The sequence below is a fragment of the Sporisorium graminicola genome, chromosome SGRAM_20 (genome assembly GCF_005498985.1).
Source record: "Sporisorium graminicola strain CBS 10092 chromosome SGRAM_20, whole genome shotgun sequence".
NCBI classification, from domain to species: domain Eukaryota; kingdom Fungi; phylum Basidiomycota; class Ustilaginomycetes; order Ustilaginales; family Ustilaginaceae; genus Sporisorium; species Sporisorium graminicola.
Window position 1 is genome coordinate 187,147 of NC_043729.1, and position 21,759 is coordinate 208,905.

The 21,759-nt window shown below is 55.9% G+C and overlaps 10 protein-coding genes across 10 annotated transcripts; 5 read left to right on the top strand and 5 right to left on the bottom strand.

The window, feature by feature from the left end:
• Window positions 1–80: 80 nt before the first annotated feature.
• EX895_003250 (uncharacterized protein) lies at window positions 81–794 on the bottom strand (the record flags this gene model as incomplete). Its single annotated transcript, XM_029883848.1, has 1 exon — window positions 81–794. One exon carries the CDS (start codon window positions 792–794, stop codon window positions 81–83), a length of 714 nt encoding a protein of 237 aa, XP_029739654.1.
• A 435-nt stretch (window positions 795–1,229) lies between these two features.
• On the top strand, window positions 1,230–2,030 carry EX895_003251 (uncharacterized protein; the record flags this gene model as incomplete). The annotated part of the gene is made up of 1 exon (XM_029883849.1): window positions 1,230–2,030. One exon carries the CDS (start codon window positions 1,230–1,232, stop codon window positions 2,028–2,030), a length of 801 nt encoding a protein of 266 aa, XP_029739655.1.
• A 2,704-nt stretch (window positions 2,031–4,734) lies between these two features.
• Window positions 4,735–6,663, top strand: EX895_003252 (uncharacterized protein; the record flags this gene model as incomplete). Its single annotated transcript, XM_029883850.1, has 1 exon — window positions 4,735–6,663. One exon carries the CDS (start codon window positions 4,735–4,737, stop codon window positions 6,661–6,663), a length of 1,929 nt encoding a protein of 642 aa, XP_029739656.1.
• Window positions 6,664–7,027: 364 nt separating this feature from the next.
• Window positions 7,028–10,306, bottom strand: EX895_003253 (uncharacterized protein; the record flags this gene model as incomplete). Its single annotated transcript, XM_029883851.1, has 1 exon — window positions 7,028–10,306. The coding sequence occupies one exon, from the start codon at window positions 10,304–10,306 to the stop codon at window positions 7,028–7,030; it is 3,279 nt and encodes a 1,092-aa protein (XP_029739657.1).
• Window positions 10,307–11,228: 922 nt separating this feature from the next.
• On the top strand, window positions 11,229–11,639 carry EX895_003254 (uncharacterized protein; the record flags this gene model as incomplete). The annotated part of the gene is made up of 2 exons (XM_029883852.1): window positions 11,229–11,450; window positions 11,580–11,639. 2 exons carry the CDS (start codon window positions 11,229–11,231, stop codon window positions 11,637–11,639), a joined length of 282 nt encoding a protein of 93 aa, XP_029739658.1.
• Window positions 11,640–12,363: 724 nt separating this feature from the next.
• Window positions 12,364–12,760, bottom strand: EX895_003255 (uncharacterized protein; the record flags this gene model as incomplete). Its single annotated transcript, XM_029883853.1, has 3 exons — window positions 12,364–12,466; window positions 12,560–12,650; window positions 12,754–12,760. The coding sequence occupies 3 exons, from the start codon at window positions 12,758–12,760 to the stop codon at window positions 12,364–12,366; spliced, it is 201 nt and encodes a 66-aa protein (XP_029739659.1).
• Window positions 12,761–14,875: 2,115 nt separating this feature from the next.
• Window positions 14,876–16,864, bottom strand: EX895_003256 (uncharacterized protein; the record flags this gene model as incomplete). The annotated part of the gene is made up of 1 exon (XM_029883854.1): window positions 14,876–16,864. One exon carries the CDS (start codon window positions 16,862–16,864, stop codon window positions 14,876–14,878), a length of 1,989 nt encoding a protein of 662 aa, XP_029739660.1.
• Window positions 16,865–17,647: 783 nt separating this feature from the next.
• Window positions 17,648–18,964, top strand: EX895_003257 (uncharacterized protein; the record flags this gene model as incomplete). The annotated part of the gene is made up of 1 exon (XM_029883855.1): window positions 17,648–18,964. The coding sequence occupies one exon, from the start codon at window positions 17,648–17,650 to the stop codon at window positions 18,962–18,964; it is 1,317 nt and encodes a 438-aa protein (XP_029739661.1).
• Window positions 18,965–18,982: 18 nt separating this feature from the next.
• On the bottom strand, window positions 18,983–19,690 carry EX895_003258 (uncharacterized protein; the record flags this gene model as incomplete). The annotated part of the gene is made up of 3 exons (XM_029883856.1): window positions 18,983–19,264; window positions 19,335–19,532; window positions 19,616–19,690. 3 exons carry the CDS (start codon window positions 19,688–19,690, stop codon window positions 18,983–18,985), a joined length of 555 nt encoding a protein of 184 aa, XP_029739662.1.
• Window positions 19,691–20,764: 1,074 nt separating this feature from the next.
• Window positions 20,765–21,745, top strand: EX895_003259 (uncharacterized protein; the record flags this gene model as incomplete). The annotated part of the gene is made up of 1 exon (XM_029883857.1): window positions 20,765–21,745. One exon carries the CDS (start codon window positions 20,765–20,767, stop codon window positions 21,743–21,745), a length of 981 nt encoding a protein of 326 aa, XP_029739663.1.
• Window positions 21,746–21,759: the final 14 nt, after the last annotated feature.

Genomic DNA, 21,759 nt, shown 5'->3' on the forward strand with positions numbered 1-21,759 from the left:
CGTGCAGTATATGTGTCCAGGGTATGTGTTGGTTGGCGAGGGAATTACGCAAAGCAGATGCTTGATTGCGAGCCTGATGGTCATTTGAACATGACTTGGATGGAGAAAGTCTTGCCGTCGGGATCAAAGTAGCTCCAAGTGGAGGGTTCCGGTCTCGGTCTCGAGCCTGGAGCGGACGAGGTAACGAGACCTGAATCTCTTCGATCGATCTCCTTGCTCTGGATCTTGAAAGCGATAGTCTCGTAGGGCTCAGCTGCGACGACGAGATACTGATAGTTGCGATCTGGCGTTTCCACTTTCTGCTCGAACGAGCCCATGAAACGATGCATTGGCGTTACGCCCTCTTTAATCTCTGGTAGCGAGATCTGAAACAGCAGCCCTAGTCTCCCACCTTCTCCACCTTCTAGCAGCGGTTCGCGTACCTTGCTGACCTTGTAGCCTGGACGTCCGATCTTGACAAACTGCTTCTTGGGCACTGTCTCGACGGCAGACGCGGTGATGAGCTTGTTCGAGTCGTAGGCGTTCTCCTTTGCCTCTCGCGCCGCTCTACGCGCCAGATTTGTCTGGTGTTTCTTGCCTTGTGTGTGTGCCAGATAGCTGCCTTCATTGGTGTGTAGTGTGAGGCAGAGCCTGCATTCGAGACCGCCGAGGTGGTTTTTGAGAAGGTAAGGATCTTTGGCTAGATCGATGGTCTCGAGCGCAAGTTTTCGGAGACGGTCGCGTCGATCGACATTACTCTCGGAAGCCCCTGCGACACCGGCACCCTTGTTGCCTCCTCGAGATGAAAAGTCCATGCTTGCGGTGATGGGGTAGGAGGATGAAGGTAGGAATGCAAGAGAGTCGAAGTGAGAAGACGTTTCGACTTTGTGGAGCTGAAGATGCGTCTCCGATGTCCGAACTTCTGAGTTTTGTTTCTTGTAACTTCTGTTACGTCTTCGGAGAACAACAGCTTTGTTCAAATGTCACGTGCGGCTACTTGCTGTCTCAATTTTGGACGATCACTCCACATTACTTTCGACAAATCAGCCTGGCAACGCGTTCTGAGAACACGCAAGCTGCTCAGAACGGGCGCTTGAGCCACCCTCACATCTGGCAGTGTCAATTCCTAACCTTCACTATCCCGCTCCGCCCTCATCACCTCTCGTCACGCTCTCGACAAAAGCATCTTTCAGCCTCGTCATACCAATCAGTAGCGATACCTACAGCGTCAGCAGAACAGACCATTCAGGATGATCAACTTTCATCCAGGCCAGACGTGGTCTTCTAACCCGAGCCAGGCGTACGCCAACATGGGCACGCCTTCGTTCAGCTCGGCAGCTGCCTCGTCCTCCTCCGACCCGACAACGCACACCTCGCAGCCGATCGTCACTGGCACGTCTGTGCTTGGTCTCAAGTACAAGGACGGTATCATGCTGGCTACCGACACGCTTGCGTCGTACGGTTCGCTCGCCCGCTTCATGGACATTACTCGAATCTCGCAGTTCGGACAAAACACTTTGATCGGCGCAAGCGGCGACATGAGCGACTGGCAGTACGTCCAACACATGCTCAACAAGCTCATTACCTCGGAAGACGTGGCGGCCGACGGACACCACCTGACACCCACGCAGATCTACGCATACCTCGCCCGAGTCATGTACAAGCGAAGGAGCGACATCAACCCGCTATGGAACTCGTTTGTGCTCGGCGGTGTCGACCCGAAGGACGGAACTCCGTTCCTCGGCTACGTCGATTTGCTCGGAACTACTTTCACCAGCAGCACCATCGCTACCGGGTTCGGCATGCACCTTGCGCAGCCTCTGCTGAGGAAGATGGTCGAGGGCCGCGAAGACACGCTTACGGAAGCGGAGGCCAAGGAGATCCTCGAGAACTGTATGAAGGTGCTGTTCTACCGTGATGCAAGGTCGTTGAACAGGTTCCGTGTCGCCAAGGTCTCCAAGGATGGATGCGAGATCTCGGAGCCATACAGCGTTCCCACCTCTTGGGGCTTTGCAGAGATGCTGCGCGGTTACGGTCCTCAAACGCAGTAAAGTCGCTCGCACTTCAAGTTTCGCTTCCAATCTTACCTCGCACCTTCACGCCTGTACCAATATATCAGTTTCATTTTCCTTCTTGCCTGCTCAACTTGTCTTTGTGTGGAGTGCGGGTTCGTAGATCCGGTCTTATAACGACGTTCCGCTTTACGAGTTCGTCTCGCGGCTGGCCGGGCTTCCGCCGAGCCGATCCGATCTTTTGAACGTTGTCGCATGAAAGCCACGGTGAGCGTTAGCATTTGCATCGGGCGGACTCCACGGATGACCGGTCAAGGACATGCTCCACCCCACTCTTACGGAACCTCACGAGCAAATCACACTGAACTGCTCGACGCGCTTGAGAACAGCGGTTCCTCGACCAGGTAAGCGAGCTCCGTATCATCTCTTATGAAGCTTCCAGAGCGAAGTTTGAGTTCAAATCGCGCAAGAATCCACACCACAAAGAGGGTTCGTTTTTCGGGAAAGCCGTCAATAAAGATTTTCCTCAGGCACAGCAGCATCAGTGAGTGCCTTGCCTTTCATGCGTCGACTACATCGGATTTCCTCCGTCCGACCTGATCCTGTGTCGACACAAAGCGAACGGTGACCTGGAAAGATCTGGTCTCCTAAATCGACCCCACACTGCCTTGCCCCCGTGAAATCGATCCCAACACCGAAGGCGAACCGGGGAAAGCAGTCTGCAACAAAAGTGTCGGATTTTTGAGGATGCACACTGTAAACGAAAGCGGGGACGATGCCTCAAAATCTATACGCAGCAGGAAGTCGCAACGGCGAATCTTTGAGGCTCGAGAACGCATTGACGGAGCTTGATTGCGTTGCACAGGTGAATCCACGGTGGAGCCAGCACCGGCGGGGTGGGAACCAAGCCATTGAACCATACAACGTGCAACGTATGGGGAGGGCTACACTTTATTCGTACGAACTTCATAATTTAGGATGGCATGGCGCAATGCGCTCAAGTGGGGTCTGTCGTACTGTAACACGGCTGTGACTAGTAGCTTCCAGCAGCCCCGAATGGCGTGAACACGCATCGTGTGACTCCCACCTCGCAATTCCTTGTCCTACGCCGCTCAAGAACAACAACACTTCCACGCAATGATCTTTCTGTGATTTGTGACGTTCCGCGGAACCATTCTCGAAGGTCATCGGAAGTCCCTCTATCTCGACTATCGACCATACATGGGGGGAGAAGCGACGTTACGTTCCGAGCGTTCCAGACAAAGACGGCGAACCGGAACACCGAGTTCACACAGTGATTCATTTCGGTCGCAGGTTATCATATCACCTTACGGCAGGTAACCTTCAGTGACACGCACTGCACACAAGCTTACAGCCCCACCACTTTGGACGGGCGAATTTCTGTTTGCCTCTGGTCTGCTCCTCCCGTCTTCCGAAATTATATCCAGACACACGAGATGTCAGGTTCTGCACAAGAGTGATTCCACGCGCCTGGGTAATCGTGAGCCACTGGCAGTGTGGACCGACAGTATAAACCTTTCCTCTTCCTGAAGGAAGTACAACCATCAGCTGCAGCGTCTTTCCGAACAGTTTGGCTGGGCCAGCTCTGCGACCGATCTCGACGGCTGAGGAAACAGGCATCGAAGCCTCGGTCAATGAACCTTACGATGGCGTCACCCACCCTCATATCGGCTCCGTCTTCCCTGCTTGTAGGGCGGCAGAGAGCGTGAGTTACCGGCATTGAAAAACGAACGCCCATCAAACTTCTCATGACTGTGTCGGAGGGACCGAATGAACACCTTGCTCCTCTCTTCTTTCGCTGCACGACACCCTTTTCGGCAGGTGGCCGACATATTCGTCGAAGCTGCTCCCGTGGTATCAGCATTCCCTGAATCACATGTTGTCAACGAGATCAGCCGGATTAACCTGATATGCTGTCTCGCTGCACAACAAAGCCCCTTTCCCGTGTCTGTCTCATCTGCTTTACTCAATCCCGTGATGTGAAAGGGCATTGGCGGTCGAGGAGGTAAGCGGAATGCCGCCGCCCATGGACACTTTTGCCTGAGAGCTGCCCGGGCAAGAGACGTCGCTGTTAACCCACTGCTGTGGCATCCTCACCGCCCCACCCATCAGGCATAGCCTCTTCGCAAACTAGATACGCACTTCTGCAGGCCCGACGGTGGGGTGCTAGTTGTCGCAGCCTTGATCCTATGCCCTTGTGTCACAGAGACAAAGTCAGCGTGGTGGTGCAGGTCCACGCATGAGCGACGTCGGCCCACCCGGATGTGAACAACCTCGGCACCTGCGCTGTATGGCGCCGGCAAAAATCACTCGCTTCGCAGCCAGGGTCCGCTATACGAACATTCCGTAGAGGTCAAGATATAAGATACTCCATCGACTCAGCCCAGGATGTGTCGCCACTCCGCTTTGCTCATCTGCTCCTCGTAAGCCTTCGCTCCCCCATCTAGACTTTCTATCTCATCATCGACAGAGCAGACTTCGACACCACCCTCTTCGAGCTCTCCGTCGCTCGTCAGATTGAAACATGAGGCTCTCGTGGGTCTTGCTCGCTCTGATAGGGATCGCTGTCAAGCAGTCCTCGGCTTTCCCTGCCTCGCGAGGCTCGAACGCTCAGGGTTGTGACGATGCCAAAGCCAGCCTAGTTGGACGCGACACAGACTCGTCACGTTCAGATTTTTGGTTGGATCCAGATATTCTCGGCGGTAACAGTATCGACAATATCATGCACGACGTTGGTCAGCGAGTCGAGCGTTCTGGTCAGAGCCCAGAGTCGTATGGTCTTGGTCCTGTCCCTGGTTACTGGCCTGGTCATCATGATGAGAACGAACACGGGCACGAACATGATTACGAGCCTCACCACGAGCACGAACACAAGTATGGTCACCACGAACACGATCATGAGCACGATGGCTCTTCACACCCTTCTGCCGACCAGCACGGCCAGACGGGCAAGTGCAAGGAGCACGACTTGACCCCCCGAACACGCCATTTCGACTGGACCCTCACCTACGGCAAAGCCGCTCCCGACGGTTTCCTGAAGAAGCGTATCCTGATTAACGGTCAATCACCCGGTCCACTTATCCAAGCCAACGAAGGCGACACGATTGTCGTCAAGGTCCGCAACTTTCTCGACCAAGGCACCTCGATCCACTGGCACGGCATGTTCCAGAACAGCACCCCCTTCATGGACGGCATCGCCGGCTTTTCGCAATGCCCTATCCCTGCCGGTGGCCACCTCACGTATCGCTTCAAGATCCAAGGTCAGTACGGATCGTATTGGTACCACAGTCATTCCAAGATGCAGTACACCGACGGTCTGTACGGCGGGTTGATCGTGCATTCCAAGCGAGACCCGTATCGCAAGTGTCGCGACTATGACCACGAGCGCGTGTTTCTGTTCAACGACAACTACCACGACTTTGCCGACTACATCGTGAGCCAGCTGCTTTCGGCGCAAGGCTACAACGGCAGTGCGGCTGCGCCGTCGCCGCAGTCTGGACTCATCAATGGGAGGGGCCAGTTCGACTGTGCTGCTCTGTTCCGTGCCAAGACGCCGCAGCCGGGTATGCCGACCAGGTGCACACAGCTGTCGACGCCGACGATGGATATCGAACCGAACAAAAAGTATCGCTTCCGATTCATCAACGTTGGCTCGCACGCTCAGCACATTATTTCCATTGACAACCACGAGATGCACGTCATTGGTGCCGATGGTACGCCCGTCAAGCCTCACAAGGTGCACCGCATTCCCATCCATAATGGGCAGAGGCACGATGTGTTGGTCGAAACCAACCAGGGCAAGGAGGGAGATAGCTTCTTGCTGCGGTCCACCATGATGACGACATGCTTCGCCTTTGTCGATCCGCTTCTCGATCCCGTCGCCAACATGACGCTGCAGTACAAGCTGCCCGGTAGCAACGTCCGTTCGAAGCCTCCAGTGCCCCACGACTGGAAGCACAAAATGGGCAGCCAGTGTCAAGATCTCAAGGACTCTGAGCTCATTCCGGCCATCGACACGTCCGTCTCTGCTAATCACGATCCACGATCCCTCGGCATCTTCAACTCGCAATTCGGCAACCTGCAGCTTGCCAACGGCACGACTCTCGGTCGGTTCTTCATCGACAATGTCACGCAGACCAATTTTGTCAACAAGCCATACCTCGAGCTGACGCACGCAGGCAAGCAGATCAACTCATCGACCATCGCCTCACTCGTCGTACCGGACGACCTGTGGGTGGCCGACTTTATCATCAACAACCAAGACAACTTCCTCGACCATCCGTTCCACCTGCACGGTACGGACATGCATATTGTGGAGCGGGGGTCGGGCAATATGACGCAGAGCCAGTGGCTGGCTCTGAACAAGAACGGTCAGCCGCAGGGGGTGAATGCGACGGGGTTGAACCTGGTGAATCCGCTGAGGCGAGACACGATCACGGTGACGCGGTCGAGTTATGTCGTGGTGCGTATCATTGCAGATCTGCCCGGTACGTGGCCACTACACTGCCACATTGCCATGCATGTGGCCGAGGGACTGATGGCAGTGGTGGCCATTCATCCGAAGAAGATCCAGCAGCTGCCGTTCAGTCAGGAGGTGCTCGACTTGTGCCCGATCTCGGGTGCCGCTCTGAACGAGATCGAGCCCGCTTAGGTCAAGGTTTTCGCCTGCATCTCCGCGGCTCTTATAGCCCTTGCAACCCTTTCCGCTAAAGTCGATCGCATACGCCTCTCTCCCGAAGCATCTCGCACTGTTACAGCCTTTGACTTCATCAAATGCATCTTACGGACATTCAGTTCCGGCTCCCACCTCTGAATTGCATCCTCTGAAGCAGATCTCAATCTGCAACATATTGCAACCGAACAGCTCATCATTTCACGCTCTGAGAGAAAGTGAAGAAATGCATTGCGTGTGAGACGGTTGCCGTCTGGGGACCATGAACGTGCGGATACAAGTACAGTCGGGAAGAAGAAAAAGAATTGAGGTGATTGCCAACGTGAATGTGAAGAAGCTTGGTTCAGATGATGCGCAAGCTCCAGGCACCCTGCTTAGGAGGCCCCGCTAGATCGCCCAGCCCAAAGCCGAGCTGCTTGAGCACTTCGGCGGAGGTGTCGTGGCCGGTGGCCTTCATGAGCTGCACGAGGTCTTCGCAGACGATGTGGCGTCCCGAGTGGTAAGCCGTGCCGTCAGAGTCGTTGACGAAGATGAGCGGGAGGAGGAAGTGGGGTGGAACACTACTCGCAGGGACCGGTGCAGATAGTCTGCCAGTGAGCGCGAGTTTGAGCATGTCTCGAATGGGCGGGAGGGTGACGGTGATGTAGGCTTCCGGGTCCGTCGACGTCGAACCGGGTACGGAGGAGGGCGCAGTGGGGCGTTTGGTGGAATACTCGACTTTGAGCGGTCCCAAGCTGCCGGCCCAGACATCGAGCGGGATGGGGTCTGCCGTGATCGCCGCCGGAACGATGAAGTTGGTGACAGTGGTGATAAGCGTATGCTTGGTCTGGTCGTACGTCGGCATTGACGTGATCAACGGAAAGGGCGTCATCGGCACCTCGCAAGGCCCTTCGTCCTTCGAAGCCTGCGTCGCGCTCGTGTCAAAGTACGAATACTCGAAGCGCGACACCCCGATCACGGTCCACACAAACGCATCATCCACTTCATCCACCTCCTTGACTCCCGGCCCGTTCTCCTTCGCCACCACCATCGTCTTGGGCGTCGCGTATACCACAGAATTGCTCTCGGTGGTCTTGTTGACATCCCAAGTATCGCTGGGAGACTCGCCCGATCCCAGCCCTTCTTCATGCGTTTGCGCAAAGTTGATGGCAAGAGGCTCTTTTCCTATTTTGTCGGGCGACATGTGCTTCCACGCATCCGGCATCATCGCACACAGGTAGCTGCGTGGGGTCGAGAAGTTGGATTCGAGGTGCTCCGAATCGCCAAAGACTGTTTCCGCGTCGTTGCTGGGCACGAACCGCATGAGAGCCACCTTTTGCAACTGCCCAACAGGGCCATAGAGGTTGAGGTCGTCGGCGTTCTTTTCAGCGCCACCCTTTGCGTTGGCGCTCGGAGCCGAAGCATCAGCGCTGAAGGAGCTAGCAGAAGCCTCGCCGCCTTCGATCTTGATAGCAGTCTGCATGCTGCTGCCTGGCTTAGCCACGCCGTTACTCGGTGCGGATCCCGCTCGGGCAGGGGAAGATGCATTGCCGTTGGAGGACGACTTGCTGACAGCAGCTAGCTTGTCGCGCAAAGCTCGATCGATGGCTACTCTGCGAGACTTGTTCCCCGACCCGGCTGTCAGAAGTTCGGCAGGCGGGTCTAGCTGAGGCAGCTGCACCTGGCCTTTGTCCACCTTGCACACTACAAGCGGATCGCTGCTGTGCCCGGTATTGACGTCGGTCAACACGACGGTTGAGCCGTATGTGACACTATCCTCTTCAGCTCCGGCAAGATCGGCTAGGGGCGGTCGAGAGATGAGCGTGATGCGATAGGTGGACCATTCTCCGTTGTGAACGGTGAGGTCGCCACTAGCGCTGCTGTGCATGTACTTTGTTCGAGCGTTCTGCGAGTTGATCCGGTTGAAAAGCGAGACGAGCGAGCCGTTCTGCACCTGGTTCGTCTGACCTCTTGGCTTGGCCGTCTTTTTCGACGACTTGGAGATGATGGTAACGGGCGCAGACTCGAAAGATGCCCACGCCAAGCCTTTTGGCAACCGTGAGAGCACCTCGGTGTTGGTGTCGGCCTGTTCATTAGCAGGGCTTCCAACACTCATGGCCGGAGAGAGCGCTTCGGCAGCTCGTGACTTTTTCAGCGGGCTGAAGATGGGCAGGTGCGGCTCCAATCCAGAGGGACGGAGCAGGTTGAGCTGTAGTCGGAACGTCTTGGACCTTCCGGTCGGCGTGACATACAGCGTTCGCATCTTGGTCTCCAGTCGACTGTCGAGCACGGCGACGTTTTCATTCGAGAAGAACTCATCCGAATCTCCGCGAACAAGGAGACTGACGCGGCACTGATCTTCTTGATCTGCGTCGTCGGATGTGGATGAAGTGTTGAGGGTGGCAGCACCGTGCTCTGCATATCTGCGCAGCGGACCTGTGACGCTGATGATGGGCGGTGGATTGAAGAAGCGCTTTTCGGATCCGTAACTCTTCTGAGCCACAGAGGCGTGGGCACACCGGATGGTGGTCATCTTTGTCTTTGATGCTTCAACGGCCGAGATGGGACCAGTGACGGTGTTGGGTTTGGTTAAGGTATCGATGCTAGCAATGTACTCGGCGATGGCCTTCTCGACTCGGCTGCGACGCTCCATGGGCCCGATTTCGCGGTACTTTCGCTTGCCGAGCACCTTTTTGGGCTTCTTGACGACCTTGGACTGCTTCTGCGGCGATGCTTTGGGCTTGACGGGAGTCTCTTCGGATTCTTTGATACCCTCGGTAGTGGCGAGGCTAGAAGAGACTCGCGCTTGAAGACTGGCCATGAATTGCTCCAAGCTCGCTGCGAGTGCTTCGTCGCCAACTCCGCCCGACTTTGGCTCGCTGTTGGCTGTTGTTGTTGCAGCAGCAGTGGGAGCATCCTGGATGGCTTGGATGGCGTTTGAGTCGGCTGAGGTGCTTTGCGCTTCTGTCGAAGGCTCGGTAGTAGGAAACAAATTTGCCTCACGGAGCAGATTGTCTACAAAGCTCTGCGCAGCATTGTCGGCAGTGGTGGAAGAAGGCGGTTGCTCGGGAGTGGCGGATGTGGTTTGCGAACCGGTGGAAAGCTGCAATGGAAGCAATTGCGCTGATGATGCATCCTCTGTTTGCCCTGGTGCTGGTGATCCAGAGAGTGGTGTTGGCATAAGCGATGCGATGAGCGTCTCGAAAGAGGCGATATCTTCGGCTGTAGCGGGTGTACCTTCGCCTTGAGTGGGCGTGTTGTAGGTGGTGGTGTTGACATTCGAGGCAGAAGCAGCGTCTATGGGAGTATGAAGCGTCTCTGATTGCGAGCCAAACTGCCCTGCGAGTCCTGCAGTGAAAGCTTGGATCTGCTCTTCGAGTGTAGGCCCCGACTCCGTGTTCGTCGTCGTTTCTTGCGACGCAGCGGCGGGGAAGAAGCTGGCCAAGTTGGAAGCATCGAGAGAAGGGATACTATCCATGACAGTGAGGTCTGGCGCCGGTGGATGTTGCGAGCTCGTCTCCGGGCTGGTGCGCTCCTGCTGTGCTGCGTCGTCTGTGTGGACAGTTGCTTGCGGCTGTTGCCAATTTGGCTGATCCGACGGTACAGCAGCCGTGGCCGAATCTATCGACTCGCCTGCCTCCATTGTGCCAGTACTATGAGCTTCCTCGCGCTACGTTTCGGTTTTGCATTCACGGCGATGAATGGGAGGTGATGTGACGATAAAGTTGAGCTTGGTCCGAAGTGACTACGATGCGACAAAGTGTGGGACTGCTGAGATGCCGCCCACCTGTGATGATGATTGCGTGTCCGAGGTCAATGAGAGTGTGCGTATAAAGAGAGACGAATAGCATGCCCTCGCGCTGTTCGCAGGCTGCCTGGGTGTGGGAGATGAGAGGAGTGGGGATGAAGCTTTGATGTCTTGAGAGTCGATTGTGCGGGATTGAGAAGGTCTTCCTTCTTTCGAAAATTCTCAAGAAAAATTTCCGGGCAGCACATCACGGACCAACATTTTTGACTTCAAAATTCAACCTGTTCTGCTCTCTCTCACTCTCGCTCTCCACACTAGATCTCCGCCTTCCGATTCTTCTTTTGTTTGGAGGGATTTGTTGAGTTGAAAATAAAATAATTTGTCGACAAAAATCAGTGCAAAAAAAAAGGTCTCGAAAATCCAAACCGCATTTCCTCCACCTTGAGAAGCGCCGCTGACGCTCGGTTCCGAGGTGCGCAGCAGAAGGAAGAGTGCTGAGTTGCAGCTGCAGTTGGAGTTGCGTTGCTATTGTTGCTATGCGTGTGTCGCTGAGCTGCTCATCTTGCTGCTCAACGTCTTGTACACATTCGAGGCTTGCAGGACGCGACTTTGAATTTGAGTTTTGGCCTTTCCGCATTTCTCCAAGTTGTCTCGTTTGCTCGCCACTAAGCTTCAAAGGCGGAAGCAATCTGCTCGCCATCTCCTTGCCCTCTCACCACATTCTTCTTTGCACGTCTCGACCCGCAGGCTTCCATCCGTACATCTACGAGCATACAAACAGCACCACTCATATCAAAAGCCCTCAAACTCGTTTAAAATGTCTGACGCAGAAGTTCCGCAGCCTAAGCCCGAAGGTGGCGAGCAGCTCAACATCAAGGTCAAGGATGCCGATGGAAACGAGGTCTTCTTCAAGGTCAAGCGCACCACCAAGCTGTCTAAGCTGAAAAAAGCGTACGCCGAGAGGATGGGCAAGCCGGAGAACAGCGTCCGTTTCATCTTTGACGGCCAGCGTATCGGTGATAACGACACTGCCGAGACTGTAAGTACTTTCAAGCATGCCGCTCAACTGCGCACCCAGATCCACAGCCAGATGAAGCAACGTCGATTGCTGACACCCTTTTTTCTCTGCTTCTGCACGTCTGCTCTCATCGTCTTGACGTGACTGCAGCTCAACATGGAGGACCAGGATGAGATCGATGCAATGATCGAGCAGCTCGGTGGGTGCTAATCGAGCTCGCCACTGCCTTCTCGATCACCCATGCAAGGGAAGCATCCTCTGTATACCCCCCTCATATCATCTTCCTCCTTCACGGCCGCATTTGCATCATCTTGTGCATTTCAGCCCCTTCTTTCCGCACCTGCGCATTGCGACACTCGTTGCGCCATGCGCACAGTCAGTTATCGCCATTGCGCCAAGACTAGATCAACACGGCTTCGCCCTCGACGTCATGCATATACTCAAGCCCAACCTGCGTCGCAAGCATTTCGATTCATCGTCGCATTCAACGTCTTCTTTCTCTCCTCTGCAAACCCCCCATCATCCTTTTTGTTGTTCGACGCTCAACACCCAGAGGCCTTTGGCGCCGTCAACACTCGGCATGCTTGTACTTGATCCTCTTTTTCTTTCCGACAATGTATTTGTTTCTGATCTCTCTCGGTTGTGATTTGTTTTGGGGCTGCGGTCGGCTGCGCACCTTACCGAAAGACGCGCTCGTCTCCTCTGGTTTCATTCGATGCAAGTCATGTCTGGGGGTCATACGCGCTTTGGTAAGGTCAGGTCAGGGATGGGATGGGATGGTACACTGGCGGAACAGGGTATCGTATTGCTAAGACAGGTGGCAGTGCGGGAAGGGAGGGATGGACATTATGCGAGCAGCGGCGGTGGCAGAGCAGGACGCCTCTGCGAGTCGCGTTTCGCTCAGCGTGTCGTTGTTGACGGCTAGGATGCTGGGCTAGACTTTGCTCCTGCGTCGACCGCCGCCGCCGCATCGACAGCAGAGCACGTCGGCGATGCAGTTGAACGTAGCCGTGAGGCACGATGCCACGGCCGAGACACTGGGTGCCAGACAGAAGCAAGAACGGGGCGTGTCAGTGTTCCGCGATGCAAAACTTCCCGTATTAGCGGGAGGGTTATTGGGAGCCACTTACATGGTGTGCAGGATGCTGCCGATGGCGGAGAAGATGGTGTGGAACAGTCCGGCAATCGCCGAGACGATGCTGTTGAGGCACGATGCGACGGCTAAGGATCGAGACGACGAACATTGGGACAGAGATGGCAGTGTGTGCGTGTGTGTGTTAGTCGACTGTGGATGGATGGCTGTTACGGCCAAGGTAAAACTTACCTCCCATGGTTGGCTATGGTATTAGAAGGCGGAGGTTTGTGGGTGTGTTTGTGGTGGTAGAGGAGGAGGCGGCGGTGCAGAGAAGACCTTGACACGAACAGATGGATGGCGTTATTCGACGGGGCCGATGGATCGACGGAGGTCTTCCTTTAAGTACCTTCACCCACCTCTCGACGCTGTCCTCCGAAGCGCCAATGCTGCGGCCCAGGGTCAAGAGTCTCAGATCCGGAGCTGACGCACATGTGCTCGTGTGTTCCTGTCCAACCGAAGCGCTCACTCTCCTTCTCTCACACAGTCACAAAAAGTAAACAAGCCGAGGAGGCCAAACCTGACAACCGGTCGTCACCTCACAGCAGCCAACAGCCTCAGAGCTACACCAGAACGGGCAGTCGAGCTGCAGAACATCCACAGAAGTAGCAACAGCAACGACCAGAAAACAACAACATCAAGCAGGCTGAGCAATCTATGACGTCCTACAAGAGCGCCTCTCCAATTTTATTTGTCGGTCTGGACGGTCGGGCGGACGTTCGGGTTGTGGCTGGCTGCGGGACGACAGCAGAGCGCATGAAAGCTTGCGGAGAGACACAGAGAGAAGAGAGATAGATCGCGTGGCTGAGTCACTTTTTTCGCCTTGGTGCATGGGTGCGGCGGGCAGGCACAGGGTCCAATGGCAATCTCTGCGTCACAGGCAGCACCACAGCTGTGGTTTCGGATACGCCGCGTCTCTCGGAAGCAACAACCACACACAGTGCCGGATGAGGGGATGCTGGGAGTGACCTTCATTGGGACAAGAGCACTCTGGTGAGATATAGGACGTCACAGGGCCTTGCCCCGCACACAAAGGACGACACGGCGCTTGTGGCTCGTGGACGGCTAAATTTTCTTGAGAAAGGGTCCACAGCGTCATCAAGCCCCTGAGCCCCAACGCAGCCGAGCATGTGAGCAGCTCCGATACATCACTCCGAGCCACCATCTCAGAAAAGCAAGAGAGAGTCGTACTCACTGCCTCTGTCGCAACTGAGGTGAATGTGTGGAATTGCGTTCGCTGGCTCACTCGATTCGAGACAAGATGGGGACTATTCCTTTGCGCTTTTTACGGGAATCTTCGCTTTAGCACGAGACTTCGCTTCTGATAGTCGACTCGTTGTCCTAGTAGGCCGAAGGCGCCCCCCGACCTGGTCGAGCAAGTCGCTCAACTTTGCCGTCATCACTGAACTATGATCCATGGAACACATTGTATCCTCGACAATGTCTTTGCAGTCCTGCAAGTTGTCGCAGTCCTCCGTAATGCTAGCTCATCAATTTCTGCGATCAGCTCGCTGGGTCAGGCGGAAGATCTCGTTGTGCGTCTCGTCTCGGCATGCGCCGCAAGCGGCCGAGTCGCTCGCGTCCTTGGGAGCCCCGGGCGCGAAAGTGCGCTTGTCGCACTGGCGGGCTGTTGTCTCGGAGTCCTGGGTAGCTGCGCGAGGCGCATCACTGGCTTGCGTGGTAGCAGCAGTCACAGCCGGAGTCGGTACAATCTCAGCTCGAGCAGCATCCACAGCAGCAGCAGCAGCAGCTCATGGAACGGTAGCATCGACGACGAAGGGCCGCAGACACGGCAGCGTCACCTTCCGGCTCGGCAGACTTCTGCTCGGTCGAAGAGGACGACCACATGCCAAGCAACTCTGGGTGTATGAGGTGGTGCGAATGTGTGAGTGTGAGTGTTGATGCTGTTGAGTTGCAGTGAAGGTAAAACGCCGCCTCCGACATGGTGAGGTGAAAGTATATAAATCATCCCTTCTCCTTGCCCAACAGCTGCGCATTCCATGTCCCACTCCTCATCCGCTCAGTACGCCAATTTCAACAGCCCCACCCTTCTGCGCGAGCGCACACCAGATCACGCACAAACCCAAGAGGCCACGGAGACAAGGTCGGAGCACAACCAAGCTTAACCTTAGTCGACCGTGCAGTGCGGAAAAATGAGATGATTGAAGACAAAAGAATAGAGTTACACTTTATATGTGATGGCGGCGAGCAAAGTCCCGGAACGAATTACATTTTTCTTGTCCTCGTCCTCGTCGTCGTCATCAGCAGCAGCAGCAGAGAAGAGTGGTGGGGGTGTTCCTTTCCAACGGTCGTCTCAAAGCATTCCCGCCATCTGGCCCAACGCCGCTCCCTGTTCCGGATACTCCTGGATAAACTTCAACTGCGCCCTCGAGGCGTTTTCGTAAGTCAGCGCGTTGATCAGCTCCGGTTCGGTCCTGGCAATCTTGGCCGACCGCTCAAAGTAGTCGATGGCATCCTGGATCTTGCCCTGCTGCAAGCTGAGCTGTGCCAGCGTAGCCACGGCCACGTCGCAGTCTTCGTCCTTGCTGAGCGCCTGTCTGCAGAGCTCCTCGGCCGCTCCGATGTCCTGTTTCCACTGGAATAGCGCAAGAGCCTTGTTGATCATGGGCAGCACATTTGTCGAGCCCGTCTTGCCGTTCTCAATCTCGATGGCCTTGTCGAACTTGTCCATGGCCTCCTCGAACTTCTGCTGGTCGAGCAGCAGCTCGCCGTAGTAGTTGTATGCCTCCGACGAAGTGTCAAAGTTGCGCAACAGCTTGCGGAATGCCGCGGTCGAGTGTCCAATGTTGCCGTTCTTGTAGTGCGCCACGGCGTACTGCACTTGAGAGAAGATGAACGTGTCGTCGAGCGACGTCGATTTCTCGTAGTCCTTGATGGCCGCATCGAATTCGCCCAGGATAAAGTTGACCTGGCCACGGTGGTAGTAGATGTCAGGGTCCTGCGCATCGGCCTCGATAGCCTTGTCAAAGTCCTTGAACGCTGCCTCCTTGTCCGACAGCTCCATGTGCACCGACGCCTTCTTGACCCACGACTGAACATAGTTGGGACGCAACGACGTGCTGCGCTCCAGATCCGCAAGCGCCTCCTTAGCATTGCCAATGACAAACTTGAAGGTTCCGCGCATGTTGTAGGCGTTGGCCTCGAGATCCTCGTTGCTGAGTCCTTGCTCGATGGCCTCGTTGAACAGCGTAAAGGCGTGAGGGTAGCTCTTGGCCTCCAGAGCACCGTACGCCTTGAGCAGTGTCTCGTCGCCTTGGCTCGGCTTCTCGGGCAGCGTCGGCTTGGCCTTGGTACGGAACGCCTCGAGGTAGGCAGTGACAAAGGTGGGCGAGGGCAGCTTGGGCTCGCGGCTCTTGAGAATGTCCTGTGCTTTGCCGGTAGCCAACTTGCGCAACACGCGCTCGACGCTCTCGGTGGCGGTCTGGTCCTTGAACTGACCCAGAATAGCGACGGCGGTGAAGTCGGCAAGCGAGTCAAACAGAAGCTGTGCCTTGTCCTCGCCAACCCCCTCCTGGCCCTCGGCGGGGTTGCCGAGCTGCTCCTTGGCAACCGCACGACGGTTGAGCGCCTTGACGTAGACGCGGTCCATCTTGAGCGCCTCGTCGCAGTCGGCGACCACCTGCTGCGGCTGGCTCAGGTTGGCGTAACATGCGGCACGGTTCGAGTAGAAGACGGCCATGGGGTGGGCAGCGATGGCCTTTGTGTAATGGGCGATAGCCTTTTCGAATTGACGGTTGGAGTAGGCCTTGTTACCGAGCGTCTTGAGGTGCTGCGACAAGCTCTCGCGCTTTGCTTGCGGGAGCTTGAGGATCTCAGCTTCGGGCAGTTCGGCAAGCTGGTCGTCGGTGGCCTCGTCGAGCAAGGGACCTGATGGATCCGAGGGCAGGCCTTCAGCACGTTGCGAGGAGGAGTCGGTGGACGATGATGCGCCAGCAGCTGCACCAGCACCAGCCCCACTTCCCGTGGTCTTCTTCTTGGTGCCCTTCTTCTTTTTCTTCTTGCTGGCAGCCGAGCCGGAAGCACCCGCGCTGGCCGAGCCAGCCTTCTCCTCATCGTCGCTGTCGCTGACAGTGCCCTTGGCTTTCGCCTTGGACGAGGAGCGCGAGTAGAGGTAGTATCCACCAAGAGCAAGTGTACCGGTTGCCAAAGCGAGAACGAGCGTTCGGTTCTCCTCGACCCATTTTGAGAGCTTGTTCGCCGTGTTATTGGCGGTGACCTGTGCACGGTCGGCAGCTCGCGCGGCGTGCTGTGAGGCCTGCTGTGCGTTCGGGATGGGCGCCATGATTATCCGATGCGGGGAAGAGAGAGAGAGAGAGGAGCTTCGCAGACGGGTATGAAGGGTCGGGGAAGCGCACGTATCCTTTTATTGGAGGAAGGGAGGGGGAGATGGGTTGGGTGCGACAAAGGGGATGGGAAGAAGAATTGGGAAGAATCGACTGTGAAATGTGTGTGAGAATTGTGTGTGGAGTGAGCGAGAAGCCAGCCAGCCAGCCAGCCAGCCGCCATTCGATTGCCAAATAGAGAACAGCCTCCAAACCGAAAAAGAGACCGGCCAGAGACGGGAGCCGAAGAGAATCACAGAGAGTGAGACTGAGCTCTGCTCGCTGCTGCCTGCAGACGGTGACGTTTTGATTGCTCGGGAGAAGCTGCACGAAGCTTTTTTTTGCCTTTTTCCGCCTCGCTGTGCTGCAAAGCTGTGTCAGAGGCCTCATCTTCCAGCTCTTGGATTTTCAACAGGCCATCCATCCATTTGCCTCAAGCTAAGCGTGTTACGTCGCACTAATTACATTTCTTCCAGAGCGAGCACACCTCTGTCGCGCGAATGGAAGAAGGCTGGCTGAGCTCCCTGCTGAGCGTCCGTCCAGGTCGCCGGTAAAGCGCAAAGCAAAGCAAGTTGGCCGAGTTGGACAGAGACACAACGTGGGGGAGTATTTGTATGAGACACAGCTTGGCCCAACTGTGTCGCGGCTACCGAACTTCAACCCTTTCTTGGAGCCGCACGGCATCCTTCAACGCCATCAGGTCACGAGATATAGAAGCACACCTGGCTTATTCCAACTCGAAGATGGTGTCATTCAGCGACATCCAAGATGCCCATGCGCGCGTCTCGCCCTATACGCACTACACACCTGTTCTCACCAACCAGGCGATCGACTCGTTGGCGACCGAGGCGCTGTTCGGCGCTGCATCTGCCAGCCCCAAGCCGCGTGTGCGCCTGGCCTTCAAAGCCGAACACCTCCAGCGTGTAGGCGCCTTCAAGTACAGAGGTGCCACCAACTCGGTGCTTGTCCACCTCGCCGCCGCCAAAGCGCAGCACGAAGCAGATCCTAGCAAAGAGGGAGAGTTCAGCCCAGAAAAGCTGGTGGTGGTGACGCATTCGAGCGGCAACCATGCTGGTGCGCTCGCATGTGCTGCCAAGTCGGCAGGCTGTATCGCTGCTGTTGTGATGCCTGAAAATGCACCCAAACCCAAGAAGGACGCGGTGGCAGGGTACGGAGCACGCATCACGTTTTGCAAGCCCACGCTCGAGGCACGCGAATCGACGGCGAAAGCGGTCATGGACGACTACGAGAGGAAAGGATACACGGTGCGATTTGTCCATCCTTATGATGAGCCGTTGGTGATCGCGGGCCAAGGGACCATGGCGCTCGAGCTGCTCGACCAGGCTCCTCAGCTTGAAGTTCCGACCGCCTGCTCGCGTGCAGCTGATCCTCGTCCTCCTACCGCCAGACCACTGCACGGCTCGAAGAACGTGCCTGCCTCGGGTCCGAAAGCCGAAGCAGCTTGGAGCAACAGGGAAGTCTCTGAGCCAGTGCTCGACATTGTTATCGCACCGGTGGGAGGAGGAGGCATGCTCTCCGGCGTCTCGACGGCAGTCAAGGGAGCCGACAGCAGGATCATCGTAATCGGCGCCGAACCAGACCTGGTCAACGACGCTTTCCACTCGTACCAAACAGGACAGGTCCAATTGCCACCACAGCCGCCCAAGACCATCTGCGACGGCCTGCTCACATCGCTATCGCCCTTGACGCTAGAACATATCCAAAAGAATGTAGATGGCATCGTCACTGCACGTGAGGAAAACGTGCTGAAAGCGCTGCAACTGCACTGGACGCGACAGAAGCAGTTGGTCGAGCCAAGCGCTGCTGTGGGCCTTGCTACCGTGTTGCAAGGCTTCAACGAGGCAGCAGCCCAACAGGCATCTACAACAGACTCGTCCGACCGATCGCTGTGGGGTCTTAAGAATTGGGTGCAGCACATCGCCCAGCGGAAAACGGAGGCCGGCCAAGAGGAGCCCGAGGTGCGCATCGGTATCATCTGGAGTGGCGGAAACGTGGAAGTCGCAAAAGTAGTGGCCAGGTTTGAAGAGTATGGTTTGTAAATTGCTGCAGTGAAAACATCAATCCTTGGAAACGGGAGGTCGTAGTGGACCGCCGACGTTGACTCCATCGCCTTTACCCGAATAGAGCTGATCTTCGCGATGGTCTTTGTCCTCCTTGTACAGGTCCTGAGCAATCTTTGCGCTTTCACGGTAGTTGCCGCTGCTGCTGTTGCTGCTGGACGTATCTTCGGCGGTGGGGTCGTGTGTGATTGGCACATCGAGTCCAACTCTGCGTGCTGTGAGCCTTACGCGTTCTTCCTCAGACATGCCCACGGTAGGGTTGTATCGTTGCAGGAGTTCCTGTGAGCAGTGAAGGAGGAAGGATTAGCAGTCATGCGGAAGTGTCGAGTGTGTTGTGATAGGCACTTACAGCATGCAGCGCCTTGTTTTCGAGGAAAGTGTGCAGATTTTCGAGCGTCTGCTGGCGCAGCTGTGCTGGTGTCTTGTTCGGTGCGATGAAGGGTGTGTAGTCGGTGCTGTTTGCTGACTTGTGCGAGTCTGAAAGAGTGCCACTCTCGGCGTCCTTGAATTCTTTCTGCAGGTATGTCACGAGCGGTCCGTTCTTCGCCTGTGCAGCACCGAGGAAGAGATAGTCAGTCGACAGCCCGAATCAGAAGCGACACCTGGCCGACTCGACGTCGAATGACTCACCGAGCGCTCCGCCTCCTTGAGGACATTTTGGTAGAGCGTCTTGACGGCTGATGACCTTGTTGCTGTTGCGAACATGATTGTGGAACTTGATGTGAGTTGGTGGAAACAAGAGGGAGCTGTGTTCGTGCGGCAACAAAAGTGTTGGTCGAGCTTTGAGGCTTCACACTTCCGCTTTCCGAGCTCCCTTTCTCTCTCGCGCGTGTGCACTTTTCGCTAAACCAAAAAAAAAGTCGAGAAGAAAAAGGACTTTTGGTCAAGTACCTTCTTCCGCTTCTTTCTTCTCGACCATATCACACTTGCAATTGGCCAGTGTTGGGTTCAGCCAGCACCGAGCGCTGGTGGCCCTTGCAAACCGTAAGTGTCTCTTTCTTCACGGCAACGGCACCTTCTGCATCAACTCCTCCCGCAATGTTCATGGCATCTCAACAACCATAGAGCACGATATGCTGCGGAGCAAAGCTGCACCTTGACCTACCCCAAAATAGGATGATACTTACCCCGATGGGCGGACATAAACACCCCTGCACTCTTCTCTTCTCTTGCTTAGCTCTTGTGTACAAATTGAGCGGCGGGTGCAAGACGCAAAGCCTCTGGCTTTGTGTATAAAAAAGAGTCAGGCATTTGTTGATATCTACATCGGATACTGATTTTGTTTGGGTCAAGGTCAAGGCTTCAGCTTTGGTATCAACCACGTCCGCATCATGCTTTGATCGTTTGGTACCGGCAATGCGCTGCGAGAGTTGCTTGGAGAAGTGATGTCCCAAGATACAAGCTCACAAGGATGATTCGTGCTGACATTTATCCTCGTTGCTTTCCTGTCTTGTCACTCGTGCTTCGCCGTCCAGTAGATACTTGCAATGGTAGTTGAAGGTTGACTTCTAGAAATGAAAGAGCGGCCGTGTGTGCATGAAAGTCATATTTGAGAACAAGCGGAACAGACTCGACCAGGTGGAAGCTCACTGATAGGAGCCGGCGTCAGGAAGACAGAGGCGCGCTCCGCAGCGATGAAGGAAATCTCGGATAGCGGACGGGCTTCGAGTTCAGGGTCCTTGTTCGCCGCGCTTGACTTACTTCTTGCTCGCCCCTATTGTTGCTAGCTTAGCTTCCTACACATTCTACCTTACGCAACACTTCCAAAAGTGAGCAAGTATGAGCGCTGACATTCTGTCCGCAACAACGTCGACGGCAGCGACCGGATCTCCCTCGACCACGCCGGTCGCGAGGGAGAGTCAACCTGCAAACTCCATCACATCAACGACATCAACTTCAGACAACCCGAGGACAAATGCACGCAGCCATGCCCCAAAACAGCCAGATGAGAAGATCACGGGTCTGACACCCGAGCAGGTGATGCAAGAGCTCAAGAAGAGCGGATACGTTGATCAGTTGCGTCGTCAGATGATTGATGCCTTCACCGCCTCCTCATCTGCCTCATCTGCAACCACACGCAATGCGCCTACATCTAGCTCTGCCACAGCTGCCGGTGCGCAGGCTGCAACTCCTGCTTCTCAGTCCGCACCCTCTGCCAGCCTTACCGCCCCCACAACTGAGGTATCCGCCACCGCTTCAGCCGCTGGTGCGTCACCACCAACACCCACTCCCGCCCCTACCTCCGCGCCTTCACCAACAACCACCACCACCACACTAACCCCGCTCGACATCGGCACCAAACCCGCGTTTCTCTCCTTTCTCTCCACACCACTACGCCAGCAAGTCGAGCGGCAACACGGCAACCTGCGCAACGCAGACACCCGAGGCCAGCAAGACCAGCTGCTGAAGCTCCTCGACTCGGAGCCCGTCGAGCACCCACACCGCGACGCTCTCGGCGACGCAACGCTGTACGACCTCCTCATCCGACACATCGTCACGGCTGATGCTCCAACGAGCAGCCCAGGTACGGGGGGGATGCTCGATAAGACCAAAGGACGAGTCGGGACAGAGGCGTTTGCGAAAATCAGAGAGACTATCAATGAGATGCTCAATCCAAGCGCAAAGGACGCCGAGGACGACGAGGAAGAGGATGACGATGAGGACGACGACAACGACGAAGAGGCGGACCAGGAGTCTGTCGCAGCGGCCGTCGACATTGCGCCTCAAACGCAATTAAGTACAGCCGAAACACAGTCATAACGCACACAGACACA